Source organism: Aplidium turbinatum, chromosome 5 (genome assembly GCF_918807975.1).
Source record: "Aplidium turbinatum chromosome 5, kaAplTurb1.1, whole genome shotgun sequence".
Lineage (NCBI taxonomy): Eukaryota > Metazoa > Chordata > Ascidiacea > Aplousobranchia > Polyclinidae > Aplidium > Aplidium turbinatum.
Window position 1 is genome coordinate 19,632,058 of NC_137476.1, and position 20,511 is coordinate 19,652,568.

The window sequence follows — 20,511 nt, forward strand, 5'->3', positions numbered from 1 at the left end:
TGGTTACTTACTATATTACTTTAGTAGACTTCGTTGAGTTACATCTACATTATATCCTTGAAACATTGAATGACCCACTGCTGTATGCACTGCCACCACTCAAGAACCAAGCAAGAGCCAATCTGCTGAACAGCCGGTAGAAATTGTTACATGACAGAAAGCAGGCGAAGTACGTGAAAAGAATCACAAAATCGTAATAATAACAGCAGCGAGAAGAGCAAGTTTAAAATAAAAGAGAAAGTTTTTACCCCCTCCCCCCCCCCTTGCAAGTTGATTTGACTTCAGGTTGGGATCCAAATATTAAAAAAGTAACAACAATATGCATTAATATAAAAAAATTAAAAAGATGATGCCCAAAACATTGGGGGGCAGCTGCCCCGCCTGCCCCCCCTCTGCCGGCGTCACTGGATAAACCGTTGATCAAGATGTTAAAGTTATAAGTTACTGGAAGCTATAAACAGAAATAAAAAATTATCCTACAGCAATATTATAATTTTGTTTATAGTTTAATCATTTCCTCGCTAGCTAATGTAGGCTGCTGGTATTGCGTTATTTTACAATGCGTTAGGTTATGCAAAAGAATTTATCAGGACTTGAATGCAATGGTGTTGAAATAATTTTAGAAAATGGCATTCTCCAAGTATTTTCAAGCCGCGGTTGCCGGACAACTCGCAGCTGGTTTGAACATTGCTTACTTGACGGCAACTGGAATTCACAAGTATCTTCAAAGAAACGCGTTTGATGCTGTTCAGTAAGATTACAGAGATACATAAACGTAGTTATATTTTGCAATTTGTAACAGATTAGTAAAAAAAGAAGTAAAAGATAAAGTCGTCTTCTGCTATTAATTTAACTTTGAAAATAGAATATGCAACTGGAAGTTACCAAATATTACTGTATGAATCTTCTTAAAAACGAAAACAAAAATACCAAAAATGTTTTAATAGTTAACAATATCAAATAAGAATTTTTACGTGCCCGGATCAAGATCACGTGGCGCTAGTTTGGCTCTCGAGGTGTGCGCTTGCAACGCATTTCAGGACTGCTCTCCATTCAGCGGCACCTAGTGAAGGGAATAATTCTATGGCAAGAAGACTTCAACAATCGGAAAACTTCACTCTGCCAATCTCGGTAACTGGCCTTGCGTCAAGAGCCTCTACAAGTATGCAAAACTACCAGGAATAACTTATCAAGGCTTTGTCAGTCCGAGGATAAAGATTCAAAAACCAACCAACCAAGGAAGCTATCAAATAAGGGCTCTCAATATTTGCAGCTGATCGGTAGTCATAATGGTGCTAGTCTTAAGGCTGGATGTCCAATTTATCAAACTTTAAATTAGCCTACTATATTCTTGCTTTCTAAAGATAAACCGGTGCGGAAAATGTAAATACTATTACATTAATACGAGTCCATATTACAAAATAAAGTTTTGTGAAGGTGGGCGCAATATCTATCAGAGAAAAATCCAGCCATGGGAGAACTGGTACGGGAAGGACTACAAGCATATAGGAAAAAACAATGGTAAGCGTCATTACAATTTCTTTCAAAAGCCACATCAACTTCCAATATTTTGCAATTTGTCTAAATAGTGAAATTGTTTGTAAGAAACCTTTCAACTAAAAATAAGGTGCATTTTCTTGATGTTAGCTTTTTGCAAATGAAATGCTGCTTGATCACATTTTAATGACTAGTCAAACTTAAATCCGTTAAAAAAGAAGCAATAGAAATAAATCTAACCTTTTCACAATCAAGTATGAAAAGCAGTGATATTGTTCAAATATATTTGGCATGAATTAAGTTGTCTTCGCAGGTTCAAAGCTCTTTTTATGTACATGTCAATTGGTGATACTGGGTTTGAAGTAGCACAATACAACACCGCATTCCTGTGTGAGGGAGAAGCAGTAAGCTCAATACCTTTTTTTATAATTATTGTTCATTTTCATGAGGAGGGGGATACAGGTTTACTTGTTTATGGTTTTTGAATCACCATGGAAAGCCACGTTGGCATTGTAGCGTAAAATGCCTTGTAATGTTCAAACTTTGATTATTAGTTGTGAAATATATCAAGTTAATTCATTCGCTTTGAAAATATAATAGCCTACATATGCAGGTTATACATAACTGCAGAAAGTGATACACCGTTTTAGCCTAAATGGACTCATCAGTGCAGTAGCCTATGAAGGAGAGGTAGCCCAACACTGCCCAGCTTTTCTGAATTTTTGGATTTTTTTTTTCAGAATCTTGTCAATAATAATGTTTTTTTTTACGAAATTTGTTAGTACTGTTTTTGTGCTATTTATTGATAGTTTACTTTACGTTGTGCGATAAGCAGTATTTTTGTAATGGCAATACAAAAATGCTTTCAAAATGTAGGCGCTGTCGGACACGGGTGTCACACACTGCCCAGTGCCCATGCAGGGTTCCTACAGTGCTCCTAGAAATTTCTTGTCGTAATATTGTCAAACTTGCACTATATTTTGCAGCTTAACTGCTTTAACCTTTTCTTCTTTTGGAAGTATGAAAATCAGCAAATAGACTAACACGAAATATCGTTGCTGCGGTATAGTCATCTTCGTTTACATAATGCCGAATGTTTTATTCTTTCGGCTTTATTAAGATGCGCCACCCATTTCCATGCACAAGAATTAATTATTAGGGTCTTTTTTATATTTCTCTTGTTTTACAAAGTAACACTTCAAGATATCTTTGATTTAAATTTTGAGAAAACACTTGCTTTGTCTATTCTTTTTTTAGAACAGCGAAATTAGATTGTTTAAAAATGCTTGAATCAACTTTGTATGTTTTGCATATTTAGAACCATTTGCTTCATTTTATTAAAGAAGAATGCATTTGGAAAAACTGGAACATTAGCTCTAGAGTGAGAGATCCTCACCCATACGGTTAGTATATATCTACCAAATGTAAACTAGGATATCTTACATAACAAACTACATTTTGTTAAAGCTTACATTGTTGTCGTTAACAGGCTAAAGAAATGTGGTCAATAAACAAACGATTGCCCAATCTACATCGATCAAGAAATTGCTAATTTTCATTGTTGTGTATCTGACAGAAAACAGGCTGAAGCCTATTGCTGTCTTAGCTGATCCGTTAAAGATAATATAGCCTAACTTGGTAACAATAACGACCTACATTTCGTTGTAATCCTCATTATAAACTACTTCACATAAAATCCGAAAATACGAAAACTTATTTGACTTTCCCATTTTTTATGGGTGAGCAATTGATGCCCACGTTGATGCATCATCCCTCCAAATTGGGAATATGACCCACAAACCTTCCTTAAACTATTCTAAATTGTTTGTGAGCACATTCCGTGTTGATCACAACTCTCTGAGCTCTGAGCTCAATCGATCGAATTTGTTATAGGCTACGTTTACACCATATACACGACAAATTGAAAATTTACAATATTTTTGAAGTAAAATAGCGTACTGTATTGAGAAAAATTTATATTTGCTCGTTTCGAAATAAAATTCTGTGTCTTGAATCGCTTTCGATTCATTTCGAATTAAATTTGATTTTGTGATATTTTGTTTTGTTTCGACTACAAATAGTTGTTTTCAAACAGCCCTCGCATTAATCGCTGTCCCCGGGCCTATCTAATGGTCCTGAGCCTTTCTGAGCATGTGAAACGGTCAAGGCCAAGTTTCCGAAAGTAGCCTATCTCTTGGTATGAAAACGAAGATTCCTGCAATCCATAACTAATTTGACTATAATTGTTTAAAGCTGATTTGGTTAAAGGGTTACTTATGTTATTCAGCTTTGAACAAAATGGGAGATTTTTACTACTACGGACATGGTGGAAAAAAAGATTTCCGAAAGTCGCTCACTTACTATAAACATGCAGCAGAGCTTAATGATCCTCAAGTAAAGTCATGTTGATTTGAATGATTTGATTTGCTTTATTTAACATGTTGCACGTTTTCATGAAACGATTTACTGCAATTGATTTGCTTTAGTTTAAAATACAGGAAAATTCACACTTTCAAATTTCTAGGCTTTGTTCAACTTGGCTAACATATTGGAAGTACAATGGAGTGTCCTGAATGAGGAAGATTTGGAAGGTCTAGGATTGCAAAAAAATGTTTTTCGAAGTCAAAAGGAGATAATACATCGACTGTATGAAAAGTAAGTGACATGTAGGCTATAGGCTAGTATTTTTATTGTTGTTTAAACCAAAATTGATAAACATTATGATGATGGGCATATTGCATTGCAGATATTAGACATTGATTTTTTTGTCAAAACAAGAAAACAATTTTGCTATAGCCAATGACTCTATTTAAAATAAATCAGCCGGATCCGTTGGGCAAATTAAGCAAAACCACATCTGAGTCAATACCTCTTGTAATAAACTAAACTGCAAATGAGCAATAGATGCCCAATGCGCAAAAGGTTAAAGTTTAAAAATGTTTATGACCAGTGATCACCGAATGTCATCTTAAATGAAGGATGTTAGCATTTTAGTATTGATAAATTGACACCCTTTTTGAACAGGTGCACGAGTGTAGAGTTTTCCGAGACATCACTCCCATGCTATCTAGCCTTGCTTCGGACTAAGATCATATTGATGTGGTATCAGACCAGCAGCATAGCTAAAGTTAGTAGTTTATTGCACTGTATTTCTCCAATAAGCTTGTACTTTGCACTGCTGTTTAATCGACTGTAAAAGTTAAAATCTCTTGTCGGTATCACCGTACTCAAAACGATACAGTGGTTTTCAGTGGCAAAAGCCATGCTTTACTCAATGAAAGAAAGCATAAAATATTTAAACAGTGCATGTTGTGGTTCCATTGAGCTCGATTTAACTTATAAAAACTCTGACCAGATCACAGCCTTTGTTGTTATCTTTCTGACTACCATGATATTGATACTGGTGGACATGTACGTGAAGCAAAGAGCTGTAAAAAGACGAAATAGAGCATTGGCTTACGAAGAAAGGTAAAAAACTTTGTACAAGAAGCTAAAACTTTAAACATGTTTTTCAGTAAAAACTTGAGATTTATAATAATCCTGCGTAAAAGCGCATAAAAAGAGCTAAAAATTATTTATTGAGAGAAAACATAAAATCGACCAATATTTAATGGATAGCAATAATATAATGAACAGATAGAGAAAGTGAAATCAATTATTTCCAACTTTTTTTTATTATTTGCTTTATTTTACCAAAAACTACCACCAATCTGAAAAACGTTTTCTTTCTGTGTGTAGCCTAAAGGCATGGCTTTGCTTTATAGATGATATAGTATTTGTAATAAACGTCATATTTATGAAAATCATGCATTCAAATGTTGCGAAGAAAGAACAAAATCCAGACAACAGGAATAACCGCTGTTGCAGCATTGGGAAAGGAAGTACATTAATGACATGACGTCTAAAAGACAAGAAAGACAAATGCAAAATCGCACTGGAAAATGAAAGACTGGTTATTCAGGAAGAAGATATTTTTTCAATTGAAAGTCAATGTACAATAAAATCAGCAGGCAGGGTGACCGAGTGGTCTAAGGAGCTATGTTCAGGTTGCAGTCTCCTATGGAGGGGAGGCGTGGGTTCGAATCCAGCTCCTGTCATTTGCTTTAACTCGGAATTTCAGTCGTGAACTCTAGAGGTTTCATTAGAGTATTACTTGAACACACTTTAATTATAATGTTTCATTGATTTTCATGTAGGCCTGCAAAACTAACTGAAACATATATTTAATGCTTGTACCGATACGTAGGCTTTTAATAGAATTAAATTATAGAGAATACTTTCATATCACTATATCATACTGCACGGCCAAGCATTGAAATGAGCCAGGTGAACTGAACTATCAGTATATCACACGACAGGCAACCTTGTTGTTTTATATAATTATAGGAAATATGTGCAACTATTGGATCACACTGACAATACTTTTACACTGTTTTGCAGAATCGAAAATGGTCATCGTATATCTGAACAGAAGAAATGAGTTTTTTTAATTTTTTAGAATTAGTCTACTGCAATTCAAAAAAAAAATCAATGACCTTAACGACAAGGAGCATGAAAATTGTGAACGATCGTACTGCAAAGAGTAACAATTGGTCCTTTTTCTTCAATCTTCATAGTTTCTAGTAGCATATTTGTTGTCAATAATATAATTTTTGTAACAACTTGTATATTATTGGCTGATGAATTCAACAACTGAACTCAAATTTCAAAACTATAGTGTCTGACTTAATCTCAGGCTTTAATACACTTGATTTGGATGAAATTAAGTTCTGCCCTTTTCTGTGTGAACAGAACTATGATGCTAGTTACAGTATTGTAATAGATAGCGAGAAATGTTTCAGCTATTGAGAAATGCTTGATTTCCAAAGAGTTTTAATAAAAGGATGATGTCGAAAAAAAAGATTGAATGATCATATTATTATTCAAAAATAAAATGTTATTGTTTTATTTATTTGTTGTGCCCCTCATCAAATTACCTTCATGGACGAAGAAGCTTCAAGATCAAGTGGCAGTGGTTCGCCGCCATGAGTGTGCGTTTGAGTAAGGCATTTCAAGGACTGCTCTCCATTCAGCAGCACCAAGTGGATGAAATAATTCACAGACAACACTTCAACAACAATTGGAAAGTTCGCTCTGCCATTTTCAGTGACCGGGCTTTCGTCAGTAGTTCAAAGCCTCTGCAAGCATGCAAGCCTGCCAGGATTAAGCTCTCATAGAAGTATTTCCAGTTCGAGAATAAAGATCTAATCAATCAAATAGCCTACAGAGTAAAAAAGAAAAAAATATTTACCTACTGTTTGTGTGAAATCATCGATAGCAAAACCTGGCAAACTGTTATAATAAACTGTAAAACAATAGAAAATGAACTCAAAAACTATCCGTAGGCTAAAGCTACTTTTTTAATGTAGTGTATACTCTGTCAAAATCGGTGACTTGTTTGCACAACATGTTATTTAACTAATCAATTAAAAATATTAATACTATATTTCATAATTTATTTCTAAGAGAATGTCTGCTTATCTCAGGATTCAAAACCATAAAATATAAGCTATGCAAGAGAAAAATTGGTTTTCTTCATACAGTATATCATCGACTTACTTGTCAATTAGAGTAAGTAGAAAAACAGTATTAAAAATGCTTTTGAAAACCGAAAGAAATCTGGACTAAAGCTGGACAAACTGAAGTCATCGTGGTATGACTCTTAAACTTTTCTTGTTCATTCTTAACCATCGCACATCTGATTTCTATTGGAATTAATTTTTTAATCAGCTCTTTCACCCTAAATTAGACAACACGTGGAACAATTCTTTTAAAAAATAGAGCGGCCAAAGGATTAACCCTAACACTGCTGCCGTCCGTCAGTTAGGTACGTGCACGCAGTGAATCGAAACAACACGATCATTTTTTCTGAGACTGATATGTGATATGTGGCGGATTTCACAACGCACACGCTTTGAGTTGGTATTTGTTAATTTGAGACATCCCTTGGTAAAGTAGAAGCTTTGATTCAGTAAAAATTGATTTTCTTGGCCTGTACTGAGCATTCCAACACTGGGAAGGAACTTTTTCATCGGATGACAAAGCAGCAGAATCTATAGTGAAACAGGTAGGCTACCGTATTTGATTTTTTTGAAGCTAGCACGCACTGATGGTTCTTCTGCAATATGCTTTCAGACAGTTAGGACATTTGTAGTTCATTGTCCCTTGGGCCGATATGGGAGCAAGAACTCTTCCTTGTGGCATACCATTTTTCTGTTTGTTCTAATTTACAATTATAACCAAACTATATTAGTCTTCAATAAACAGCTGCAGTCGATTTAGCAATAACCTATCTAACAACTTCATAAAATAGTACGGACAAGTACCGAAAACGCTTAGGATTAGCTGCGCCTTTCCCTGGTTTAAATAACGTCGGCTTTCTTTGCTTTTTCTCCACCGCTTGGGTATTTGTTCTAAACTGAGGCGAGTGTTATAAAACCTCAACAGCCGTCCAAAGCAGTGGTTGTTAAACTTTTTGAGACACGCTTCCCTTTTACAATTCTAACAAAATTCGCGCCCCACCTTGTTTCAAAATCAAAAAACATTAAGCAGAACACCAATTCATTTCCAGGTAAGTTGCATTTAATGCGAAGGATGTAACTTTTTTTGGATACCAAATGTTTAATTTGGGGATTAGTAGCAGATAATGCACATCTCAGATCAGCTTCACATTTTTCCCAGAAATCTGTTAGTGGCATTGCTTCAAGGTTGTCCCTTGCAGTAGAATGTCATTTTAGTTTCAAGAACTCCTCTTGTAAATTGTCGGGAAGAATTTTCTCATTTGGACAAAAGGGATTCTTTTTCATCTGCCATTCTAAAAGTTCGGTGTCACCAAAGTCTGGAAAATAGCGTTCAAATTCTTGCTTCCAAAGTTAAACGTGGCACTCCACTTCGAACTTAAGCTCGCCCTTCAGTTCAATTTGTTTTTTCTCAAGGACAGTATCAAGGTTGGAAAATGAAGCTGCGTTTCCTTTTTGAACTCGACGATGCCACAGCCCCAGTTTTGTTATAAAAGCATGGATGGTCTCATAGTCTTTGATGCAATTAGTATTCCTGCCCTGCTGGAGCAGATTTAAACTATTAAGGGCTTCGAAAATGTCCACGAGGTATAGGCCAACGCGACGATGCCAATTTTTTTTAAATAGTCTTTCTTGCATTGGAAAAAAGCTAAAGGTTTACTTTGGTGGTCAAGGTGTTTTTTTTTCAAGATGACGCTGCGATCGAATTGGTCTCAAACCGTCGTTGCTCAGGTTTTAAAAACATATGACGCATTGTGGTACAACTTGGCCATTTACGATGGCATCCATAAAGCCAAACTTCAAATAATTTTTGTCATACTTTCTCTATTTCCTCACTCATTTTATGTCAATAGAACTGATTAATTAAAAATAAACCTAATTAAATCAATGCTAAAATTAAAAAAATAGTTTACGCAAGGTAGCCTATTATTGTAGAGTTGGGGATACTGTTGTACTTCTAGCCTCTGTTACTTGTTGATCAGTCGTTGCCATTATTATTACAACTAAAGCTCGAGGCTGCTGTGTCAGAAAGCCGTTGTGTTACGAGAATTAAGGTGTCGCGCAAACATTTAGCAACGTCTAAAACATCACAAAGAACGTGAGAAGTGACAACAACACGCTCTACAAACACTGTGCCAATGTAGGCTAACACAAAGTTTCATCTTCAACAATCGACTGTCCAGCGTAGTTGTGAAGACATGTTTAGTCATAACTCATGCACAGTTTTTCAATTTCTTGCGCCTCTCTTGTGAGCCTCACACGCCCCCCAAAGGGGGCGCGCCCCCCCAGTTTAAGAACCACTGGTCTAAAGGTAGTTAATTGAAGAATGAAGTATGCAACCACCATTCAATGATGAAGCATGTCTTGTAAGAAATTTAAGATAATAAGATTCTTCGATCTTAAATTTGTTGAACGCAACAATGAATTAGCCTACTTTTTTTTTTAAAGAACGCAACTTACTTATTATGAAAAGAATTAAACTGTCGCTGGATATACGACTCGTGTGGTTATCTGCAATTTTTCGTATTAGTCTGATATGAATGACTTCTTCAGGCCATGCGTCATGCTTCTTAACTGTAGCCTTGTTAGCTTTTTGTGCTATAAGTGTTCACAGATTGTCTCTACACATGCAGTTTATGTCTTTATATTTGTATGGTTTGAATTAGTGAGTCTATTGAACTTAGATCGAGTTTAGTTTTCAATTTTGGCATACGCTGTATGAATAGCCACACTTTGCTGCAAAGTTGCAACAACTACAAGACGAATTGTACGCTATCCAAGGCATAGACTATCGCTTTGAAACTGATGAGACTTCTTTTGTACACAGCACAAAACAAACAGACTGCTGGATCTTAAATAAATTATATTAAATTATTCTAAATTACTTTACTTTAAATAGTTTGGTAGTGACGCATAAATATAATACGAACAGAAACATCATCACAGACAAAGGTATAGATTCACAGGATATAAATAAATATTAGTGAAATCTTGAGTAGTGATTCTTTAAACACGCATTTGTGCAATATTGTGAAGCTGCATCATTAGCTTTGCACAAAAAAGAAAAGCAATAAATATTCTGCCGGTTATTTAAAAACTCAGGCCCTGCTAAAGCAAAAAGTCACTTTCCATCAACACAAAAATTAATACTGTGTCATTAATATTGTGTCACACAAAAAAAAAAAAAAAAAAAGTAATAATAATACTGTGTCACCAGTTAAAAATAATTATACATTATAGAAATAGTTGAACAACGCTCTGTGTAAATTTATTGAAGAAAGTTAACAACTTTTAAAGGACTCAATAGTCATATTTTTCACACGATAGTACAAAGCAGCAATGAATCTGCATCACAGTGAAAGTCTGCACAAGTAGCTGTCCACGATTCCACACGAGGAAAATCTTTCAAACCACATTCTGCAAATCCAATGAAAAATATCATTTTAATTTGAAATCTTGTCGCATTTGAGCACAAAAATCTGTACGGTAGCCTTAATGATAATTACATAAGATGTTTGCAAATTTTTATCTTTGTCAAAAGCAGTCTAGCGGCTAGCATATAAAACATCAAATGTATTTTTTTCAAGGACAAATATAAAATTAATAATAATAACAAAAATGCAACACGATGTGTGCTTCATTTGCAAATTCCAAAATACAAACTTACATGATCGAACAAGTTCCAATAAAGGCAGAGTATAGGTAGATAAGTCGTTCATGGCATCGATTAGTAAGACTTTACCGAGAGAAAGGAATAGATCTACAACATTTCCTTCAGGGAACAAGCTCACAAAGATTATATCGATATCTCTTGCGTCTGCTTCTTTGACAGCTTTTCTCAATAATCTGAAACAAACGTGTTTTCCGAATAAGAATCTGCGTAAAGTAAGTATAGAAATACTATTGTGCAGATTGATCAAGAGACCTGCATTCACTGTAGGCTATACTCAAAAATTATTATGCAAATTTCTTTTGCTTTTCTTTTGACACTGCAGAGAAGACTTACGTTTCATTGGATACATCTCCTTCGTGTATAAGGACCATCCGTCTTTTAGAGTCAGGATATTTGCTTGCTGAAACTTGAAAGTCTCTGAAAGTTGTCATCAAAACTGCTTGTGATATTCCACTTCCACCACCTTCAAACTGATGGGAAAAATAAAAATTGTTAAAAAAAGAAAAATTGCATATTATCAGGTACATGATTGAATAACGCAACTGTGGCTTGTCGTAGTATTGCTTGGCTATTAGCTCAACCGTTAAGGCTTAATGGCAAGAAGTTGATATAACAAATCCTGGTCAACACCTTTTTTGTACTCTGGTCAATGAAATATTTCCCAACAAATCATGACAGGTCGACAACTAATCCTCTCTAATTTATAATACATTATGTGACATCTACAACAGAAAATTTAAGATTAACTTGTTTTTAATGTTTAAGTGCATTTTTGCAAGTTAATATTTCATCTCATTCTGAAATGTGTTTGAAAGTTCCTTTACAAAAAATATAACTTCTTACTTTTGTTGATTTGATAGAAGTTGCTAACTCATTACTATCCTGATGGGCTCCCAAAGGAAATATTGTATTAGTTGAAGTACCATACCGCACCTGGAAATGCAGTTGTATATGATTAAATACTTGTCAAAAACCATTCACCAAAATAGAAACTAATGATGCAATATTGCTGAAAAAACGTACTGAATCAAACTAACTCGGCAATATGCATATTCAATGGATAGTAGCACGCCAATCAGGCTTTTAAATGAAACAATTTACATATAAACGATAGTCTACTAAAGTTCTTTCTTGGAGTATCGTTCCATGCAAGTTAACCAAACGAGAGCCGAGAACATTTCATGTGGTAGACTTTGTACAAATTAAAAAAAACTAATCTACAGCACTTAAGAACACCAATGGGTTTGAAACATAATAATTAAACTGCTGCCAGAAAAAGATGAGAACTAATTCGCCTATCTTTGTATCGTTAAAAGTAAAGTAATAGTCGTGCGTCTCACCAGGCCGACTTGTTCATTTTTATCATGGATATCAAGAAGAAGTGACAACGAAGCTAACCAGTTAGTGATTAGTTTAAAATTTCTTTCTCCAAGTGAAGCTGATGCGTCCACAACAAAAATGATATCCAATGGATTTGTCTCAGCTAGAAAATAAATTATTGTTTACAAAAGTGATCTACAAAAAGTTTGCGTTAATTAAACTCTAGAAAACATAGTTTAAAATCAGCTGAGAAAGTGGCCGTTGATTAATCACCTGATAAGTAAAGTGATTTTGATTGTCAACTTAACTGAATAGCATTTACATTGATACTCTTAGGTTGTGTTGGAATTTTTGGATAAAGTTGTTAAAAATAGCTGTAAATTAATTTTACATAAAACAAAGAAATATGCATTATAGCCTACAACTGAAGAAAGTAAAGAAAAAACTTTATTTTTCTTGTTTCTGTGGTGAAACTGCTGAGGTTTCAATATCAGAAAAAAATGTAAACTTTTTCACGATATGAGATAAAGCCTTTCTCGAGTACAAGTGTCTAATGCTTTTTTTGCTCGCTTTGTTAGCTAATCACAACGTTGGGCGGTTTTAATGCACAAACAAAACCACTTACGACACGAGTCTTGTGCGCACCGCTCTGTCACTTGCATACACTTTAAAGGCAGATTCCCATGATTTCCGTTGATACATTGACGTTTCCCAATCCGCATCCCATCACCACACGTTGTTGAGCACGAGTTGAATATGAACGGTGTAAAGTCTTTACACAAGTGCTCGTTGCAGATTGTTGTCTGTAAAACATGGCAAATGTAACATAACTTCCTCAAGATAACCGAAAGGAAAGTTTCAATCATCGAGCACATGTTTAACCGAGACTGCATGATCAGGCATTGCATGAACGCATAACATCACGTACATACATACTTGCAACAATGTTTTAGAAATCTAAATGCGATCCAAAATTTTAGGGGCAACATAAAAACTCTGCCCTTTAAATTACTTTTTGCACGTTTTAAGTTTGTATTTGATGCCAAGCATTTGTAAACCATTGTTGGTTAAAACATTAAAACATGTCTTTGGCTACAGGACAAGGGCAAGTTGTTTTATCGTTGATTTATTGTTTTATTGATGGTGAGAATCTTTATCCACGGAATAAGAGATAACTTTTTTGGAAGCTTGATCCCGCCAGTTTCGCATACTTCAAGGCTTCGCGCATGTATAATTTTTATGATAGGCTAAGTCTTTTATTGTAATTTTTGTTAGGCCTAACAAAACTAAATTTCAAAAAGTTTTAATTTTAGATAAATAAACATTTTTGTTACAAATAAGAGCCCTGTCAGAAATCTAATACTTGATTTAACAATTGAAGTAGCAGTTTGTGCAATAACAAGTTTAATCTTCGACCATAGTTTTTGCCTGTGACTGTTAATTTATAAATAGAAAGTTTTACTACCATGCAAATTAAGCAATACCACATACCCTTTTTGATTCATTTTTTCCACCTGGACATTGGTCAAAATCAATAAGATGGCCATCAGCGTCCTGGCAAGACCTAACTTCAGTCCTAGTTCCCGCAAGGCAGTCAGGTTCAGGACTGCTGCATTCACCATCTGTGGACCACTCGCTCCAAGATGCTTTTTGTTCTATTGAAGAAAAAGCTTTTAAATGTCAAAAAAATTAGAAAATGATTTTTACGTTCTTCTGGTAATCGCAAACCAGGCTACCAAGATGCTAGAAATGATAACCAGCTTTATTTTTGACGTTTCGTCAGTCAGCTCGACTGACTTTATCAAGAGTGGTGAAGCAGGTAAGAAGCAAAAATGGCACACCACAGAAACATTTATAGTATTTTGCATTGTAACTTTTAATGCAGAATTTAGTGAAAACGTTTTACTATTTAGTAACTGAAAGCTATTTAGTAAAGTTTTTTTATGCCTACTGTAGCCTACATGTAATTGCGTCAGTCATTAAAATTGTAAAACAGCATATCTATGGCGTAAAAAATAAATTAGCTTCTCTTTTTAATCGCTGCATAAATACGTATAATTTGCTACACAAGTGAAATGCACGCATAAAATATGCCAAATAAGAATCTTGATAAAAGTAGCTTATATGCTTCCTGAAATCTGCTTCTGTAGAGCAGTTCAATTCAATAAGTAAAATATGGCTTATAAAGTCAACAACCCACAAGTTCTTTTTGATTTAGTAGCAAAGAAAAACTTACCGCAATGTTTATTGATTTCGCATTGTTGAATTGTGCGTAAACATTTTGAGGGCAAATTTCTGGCCACGCTGTTGCAGACTCTTGATCCGATTTTTATTCCTTTGCCACATGAAGAGGAGCATGGTTGAAATGTAAAAGCAGAAAAAGACGAGCAAAGATGAGTGTTGCATCTCACAGTCTGAAACAGACGACTACACTCAAAATTCACCATATTATTATTTTTTTGTTATACAGTAACCACTAAGATTAATAAAGTTTGCAGTCTGTAAATTTTGTATTATTGTTTGTAATGAAGCACATTCTCGTCGTTCTACCACGCTATGAGCCTTATGAGGTCAAACCAATGTTGAAATGGAAAGTTGTAAACTTTTTCAGAACAAACAATGTTTTAGTGAGAACACGTGATCCAAATACAAATTTTGTACATGTGATTGCAAGGTCGAAACAAAAGTCTTTTTTAATATTGAATAGCAAGTATGTTTCAGCTGAATTCTTAATTGTCTTTCATTACACCGAATGAGCACTTGCAATTAATTGTTTTGCTGTTATTAAAAAAAATTTACTTACTCTTTTACTCTTTCCATCTTCACATCGGCCACTTTGAACAATTCTAAAATTTCTATCAACGCATTTTCTCTGCTGTCTTCTCGTGCCGACTTTGCATCGAGGTTCTGAACTCACGCAAGCGCTTACAGAAGCCCAAGATGTCCAGGAATAATCACGACCACACGGCGTCTGACATAATCGCCGTTGAGCTTCAGCTCCTCCGCATCTTTAAACAAGAAACAAATTATAATTTATTGTAAGTATAATTATTTTGTGCTTGTTCATTTTCCAAACAAGTAAAACGTTAAAATAAAGACAGATTATTTCGTACAATATCTTGTCACAGCTGAAGGCAGGCTATACATATCGAAAAATACTTTATTCTCCACAGTATGATTTTTTGTAAAGAAGGAAGTGTTAAATTGGAAATATAACGAAAGGTATATTATATGGTGAAAATTTTTTTAAAGCTGCAAAGTAGCAGCTGAAATTGTAGCCAGACGTGTGTTGCTTTATGTAATAAGAACTTACTTTTTTCCTTCCTCATAGCGGCACGTTCTTGTTCGAAATTGGGTGCCAGTTAGGCAAGGCCTCCCTTCACACCTTGTCCAAGGAGTCCACCTTGACCAACTTGAAAGTTTTATCACTACAAAGATGTAGTGAAGTTATTAAGGTTCAAGTATTATCAACTCAAAAAATTTCCATTAATTTGGAAACATGCAAGTAATTCATGTTCGGAGACCCTGTGTGAGATTTTAAAACAAAGTTTTTATATTCCTTCATTTTGTTTCAAGTTTTTACAAGTGAACTGATGATCGTGAATTCAGAGAAGTTAGTAAACATTTCGTTTAAATCATCTTTAAACAGATAATCGATTTCATTTACGTCATTATAGTAAATCATTTGTGTTTAGAAATTAAGTAAACTATAGGAGCGAAGATATGTCAGATCCTTCAAGACCAATATTTTTAAGTTTTGCGACCTTGAAAATGGTTCTTAAAAGTCATCATCTCAAAATCGTGACAAAATGATTTATATGCTTATTTTGTTTTACAACACGAAACATAATTCCAAGGTTTGTTTATTTATTCATTAAAAGTTAATTGCCAATAATTTTTTTGACGTGATTGAATAGCACTTTCTCCTTTGATGGCGAAGTCTGCAATTTACCGAGTATCAGTGGTTGTTTTTTCTGCGAAGCTAACAACTACAGTTGTAACAACATAATACTGCATTTCACTACGCTGCAGTATTCAATTTTGTTTTGAAGGGTTCCTAAATCATTTGTAAATGTCATTTCCATAGTTGTTAAGATTGTTTGCTGACTCAACACGCATTGTAATTATTATTTATCTTCTTCAATTGTAGAAAGACCTAGTTGATAAATTGACAATTTTCTGGAAATAAACCTGTGAGAAAAATTGTGAGCGAAAAGGAAAATGCTTGACACTCAAATAGAAATGAAGAAATCACACGTCATCCCACCCAATAACGTGCGACATACTCTTGGAAGAAAGCTATTAAAAATATTTGTTCAAGCATGCTCGAAAGAGGTATCCTTGTTACCTGGGTTGCCCGTGTTTTTGTTGTTTGCTTTGAAACATCTTTGAGTTTTGTTTTTGGTGTAATCGTCATCCCAGCAGCACTCCAATCTTAGGCATTGCTTTCTGCAAAAACAGTAACATTCATTCGGTCTTTGCATATTTATCATACATGTAAATAGCTAAATAAGCAAAAAAAGGTTAGCCTAGTTAACAATTGTATCATAAGACGGATGAAAATTTCAACTAAATTTATGTACAAAATACATATAAAACTAACCAGCTACTTATGTAAAATAGCTATAAGAAAAGGCGACATTTAGCGTGAAATATTTATGATTAAATCTAAAACAGGTGCAGTAAGCTGGCCTAAATCTTTTCCGGATTTCTATTCTCATCCAAATTTGACATTTTCACAAATCTGTTTACAATTGGCAGGGTAAGATTAGTTTAAAAATGATCATAGTCAATAGCAATTCATACTCGGAAATGCGACCATCTCTGCACGGCTGTTCGGACAAACAGTTTTGGAATGGCTTATCAGCAGGCTCTGTCATCTGAGTGGTCTTTGGTAAGTCTTGTGGCATTTCCGAATTTGGCTTTTTTTCTTCCACTGCAATTATAACAATATTAACTTTGTGATATTTTTATCTTCAATGTTTTGAGTCAACTATATGTGTTTTGCGTGATATCATATATTTGCTGGCAGCAAAATCACGTGCCGTGGTTATAAACAACCATGTTATTCTAAAGTGCAAAACATAAATATTTTGTGATGAATATTACTTGCAGAATGTTTTCAGATAAAATTTTACCATCAGCTGATTTCAAGCAGATGTTTTTCCACTTTCTGTTGAAACAACATCCTTGATTTTCACACATTCTTCTTGAGATGAAACGGTTGTGCACTCCAGGGAAACAGACCTCGACAGGCTGTTGAAGTTGGCATTCACTCTTCGGGCACACGCCTAGATAAAAAAAGAAAATTGACTAATTTTAAGTTTTTATGTTTTTCCTTGTAGTTCAGCAAATATGTTTACATGCGTGTTATTCCCTTTTATCACATCGTTTTTATCAAATGTCGCTTTTAAAATTTAGAAATTTATGTTATTATCAAACAATTATTTTTGTAAAAATAATGAAAAAGGCAATATAACGCAAGAGAACAACTGCACGCCCAGCAAGCTGATGCAAGAGAGAGGCCCAATTACGGATCCATAGGATGCACTGCCAAATAATTATAAATTCAAGACAAATGTACGACTAGTCCAATTGATGTCAAGTTATCTTGTTGTGTATCGCGATTTCGAATAATAAATTCTCTTCAGCACAACTTTATAACAGGCATAGTAAAATCTTCAGTAGGTCAGTTTAAGAATGCAGCAGTTAAGTTTAGAAAGAAATCAACAATAGTGTTTTTCGGTTGCTAAGAAACAAATGAATTTAGTCTGCGAGCAGTAGTGACAATATTATGTAAATTATGAAGGGAATTAAGTCATACATTAGTAAAACGGAGTGACAACGCCAGGGAGGGATTCTGGGGAGGCAAGCCATCCTCGCACAAAAGTGATTTACATAATATTGATTTACTTATTATTATTTATATAGATTTACTTCATAATTTACATAATATTGTCACTACTGCTCGCAGACTAAATTCATTTGTTTCTTAGCAACCGAAAAACACTATTGTTGATTTCTTTCTAAACTTAACTGCTGCATTCTTAAACTGACCTACTGAAGATTTTACTATGCCTGTTATAAAGTTGTGCTGAAGAGAATTTATTATTCGAAATCGCGATACACAACAAGATAACTTGACATCAATTGGACTAGTCGTACATTTGTCTTGAATTTATAATTATTTTTGTGTCCGAAAAAAATATAATTTTGTATTACGCTTCAACAAATAAAATTATATCTCTGATTAATAAATAAATCAAATATAGTTATTACTTCAGATAGTAATAACTATATTTGATTAAATTCGCTCTGCTTTGCCTTTTTGCTTAGCATTGAGCACTTTTTGTAGTATTAATAGTTTTCATTGTTTTTGATTAATAAATATGTATTTTTGTTTTGTACTGAAGGAACATGTTTTCAAAGAACAGCTAAGAGTTTTATTTTAACTAAACGTAAGCCAATTTTGTCACGTACCGTAAAACAGTAGGCTAGTAGGTCGAGTATATTTTTAGCTATTTCGGTTTCAGTTTTTGTGGCGATTGTATTTACTTCAAGCTATTTTTAGGGAGGCCAAATCAGTTCAACTTATTTTTATATCTGACCATCACAACAAAAACAAAAAAACCTGTGAAGCTTAGGCTCTCACGTTGTGACACGCTTCTGACTAAGCAAAGTGTTACACCATTTTTAGTAACAAGAGTTATTTTTATGACCAATCATGGTCACATAAGTGATGACAGACAACTTGAAGTGAAGAATTATTTGAGATTATCATCGGTTTCTAAAATGTAGTACAAACAAACAAATTAATTTTTAATTTCAACTTTTAGATTTTAGAAGACGCGTTTCAATCAAACTTTAGAAGGGAAATTGATCTGAGACTTTTAAACTTCTTATTGAATCAAAAGGACAGATTTTAACTGGTTCTACAAATTAAGAGTTACAGGCTACACCAGAACGTGACAATCAAGATATTATTGTTATTATTAACTGTCAATGATGACAATAATAACCTAGTAAATATAATGTTCGCTTTGGTATTGTTTATCTGCCCTACAATTAACTATGTCATTATTTTGCACTTTCCATCCAACAATGAGATTAGACTTCGAAACAACAAACAAACACAATTTTGCTTTCTACCGAATTTATAACTTCGATTTCATTATGATTGTTTAGCTTTCGTACATTAGAAGTTTAAATAACAGTAGCAACAATTTTTACGGTTGGTCATCATCTACTTCATTGCATTTAAATTTAATTGTCTAATTTTGTATTGAAAGCTTTCTACTCTTCATCATTAACTTACCAGTTTTTTCAAAACATGGTGGAACGTTAAAAATGTATGTATCTTGCCGATGACAGCATCCACTTTGGATGCAGGCATCACGCTCTAAGTAACGTCCCTGTTTGCATCCTGTCCTCCTAAACCAAGGAACATCACAAGCACAACCTGAAGCGACATTGAATTCTAGATTAACTTTCAAAACAGAGACCTGTGCAAGATCTATGTTTGCAATGAGCAGTTGAAATTATATTCACAGTACGTAGATACACAATTGCGGCTGCCATAGTTACTCAATGCGTAAGTAGATAGGTTTTAACGCTTCAAATAATTATTAACGCTTACATTTACGACAAAAATTTAACGCTGCTATGCTTACTATTAAGGCCACTAACACATATAAAACACTGGAATCATATAGTAAAAAACTATTTGATTGTACGATAAGGCTGGTTGAACCATATGTATAAAAACGATGTAGCGTACTTGTATGCAGTGAAAGTTATTCAGATTTAATGATAGACACTTGTCACACTTAACTACACTAAGCAGTTAAAGTTGCCTACATTACGTTTAAATTTACCAACTACAGCCTACTTAAATTGCAATGTAAAGCGTAAAAGTATACAGTAACACTTGCAAAGTATTCCAATAGCATTACTGCAAATGCTGTACGTACCTTTACTGTTTTGTGAGGAGCATCTGGCAACAAAAATGCAAAACCAGACCAGAAATAGCTCAGTTTTCATGATTGAAAGTAGCAATAAATAAATAAATAATATCAGTTTCTGAATAGGTCGCTGCAACAAAATTTCTAAAGTTATCGTTTTTTAAGCTGTAAATGTTTTAAACTATATTAGGCTGCAATCTTAAGTTTAAAAATCACACTTCTTGATTCAAAACTTCTTATTGTAGACTTCTATCAATTTTATCATTGGCCTTAATTCATTCTATAAAAGCAGGAATCAGTACACTTCTGTGGCAATCTTTTCGTTTCAATAGAATAAAGAGCTAACTTCTATATTTTCAATATTTAAATAACTGAATGACGTTATAAAATGACGTTTTCATGAACCTTTTTTGAAATTTGTGAAATCGTGCCACTTTTTCAGACTACGTCTACCACGGTGAAGTTGTAGCTTTCCACTTTATATTATCTTTAACAAAATTGT

At 34.2% G+C, this 20,511-nt stretch overlaps 2 protein-coding genes across 2 annotated transcripts; one reads left to right on the top strand and one right to left on the bottom strand.

The window, feature by feature from the left end:
- The first annotated feature begins 626 nt into the window (after positions 1 to 626).
- On the top strand, positions 627 to 4,693 carry LOC145771010 (protein sel-1 homolog 3-like). The gene is made up of 7 exons (XM_082582750.1): positions 627 to 751; positions 1,438 to 1,521; positions 1,811 to 1,901; positions 2,816 to 2,900; positions 3,785 to 3,891; positions 4,022 to 4,152; positions 4,522 to 4,693. Exons 1-7 carry the CDS (start codon positions 627 to 629, stop codon positions 4,691 to 4,693), a joined length of 795 nt encoding a protein of 264 aa, XP_082438876.1.
- Positions 4,694 to 10,056: 5,363 nt separating this feature from the next.
- Positions 10,057 to 20,128, bottom strand: LOC145771272 (uncharacterized). Its single transcript, XM_082583007.1, has 15 exons — positions 20,019 to 20,128; positions 19,364 to 19,507; positions 17,187 to 17,339; positions 16,855 to 16,984; positions 16,397 to 16,497; positions 15,362 to 15,476; positions 14,852 to 15,056; positions 14,285 to 14,462; positions 13,540 to 13,703; positions 12,674 to 12,851; positions 12,069 to 12,211; positions 11,572 to 11,661; positions 11,062 to 11,198; positions 10,723 to 10,901; positions 10,057 to 10,472 (listed from the first exon to the last, which is right to left on the bottom strand). Coding segments are annotated over exons 1-15 (1,989 nt in total). The 5' UTR covers positions 20,089 to 20,128; the 3' UTR covers positions 10,057 to 10,470.
- Positions 20,129 to 20,511: the final 383 nt, after the last annotated feature.

Coding starts and splice junctions, on each gene's coding strand:
- LOC145771010 (XM_082582750.1), top strand. CDS start 627: ATGGCATTCTCCAAGTATTTTCAAGCCGCGGTTGCCGGACAACTCGCA. Junction 1,522..1,810: donor GCATATAGGAAAAAACAATG/GTAAGCGTCATT, acceptor TTGTCTTCGCAG/GTTCAAAGCTCTTTTTATGT. Junction 1,902..2,815: donor TCCTGTGTGAGGGAGAAGCA/GTAAGCTCAATA, acceptor TTGCATATTTAG/AACCATTTGCTTCATTTTAT.
- LOC145771272 (XM_082583007.1), bottom strand. CDS start 20,088: ATGAAAACTGAGCTATTTCTGGTCTGGTTTTGCATTTTTGTTGCCAGA. Junction 17,340..19,363: donor ACCATGTTTTGAAAAAACTG/GTAAGTTAATGA, acceptor TTTTTTATCTAG/GCGTGTGCCCGAAGAGTGAA. Junction 15,057..15,361: donor CGCTATGAGGAAGGAAAAAA/GTAAGTTCTTAT, acceptor TCTTGTTTAAAG/ATGCGGAGGAGCTGAAGCTC.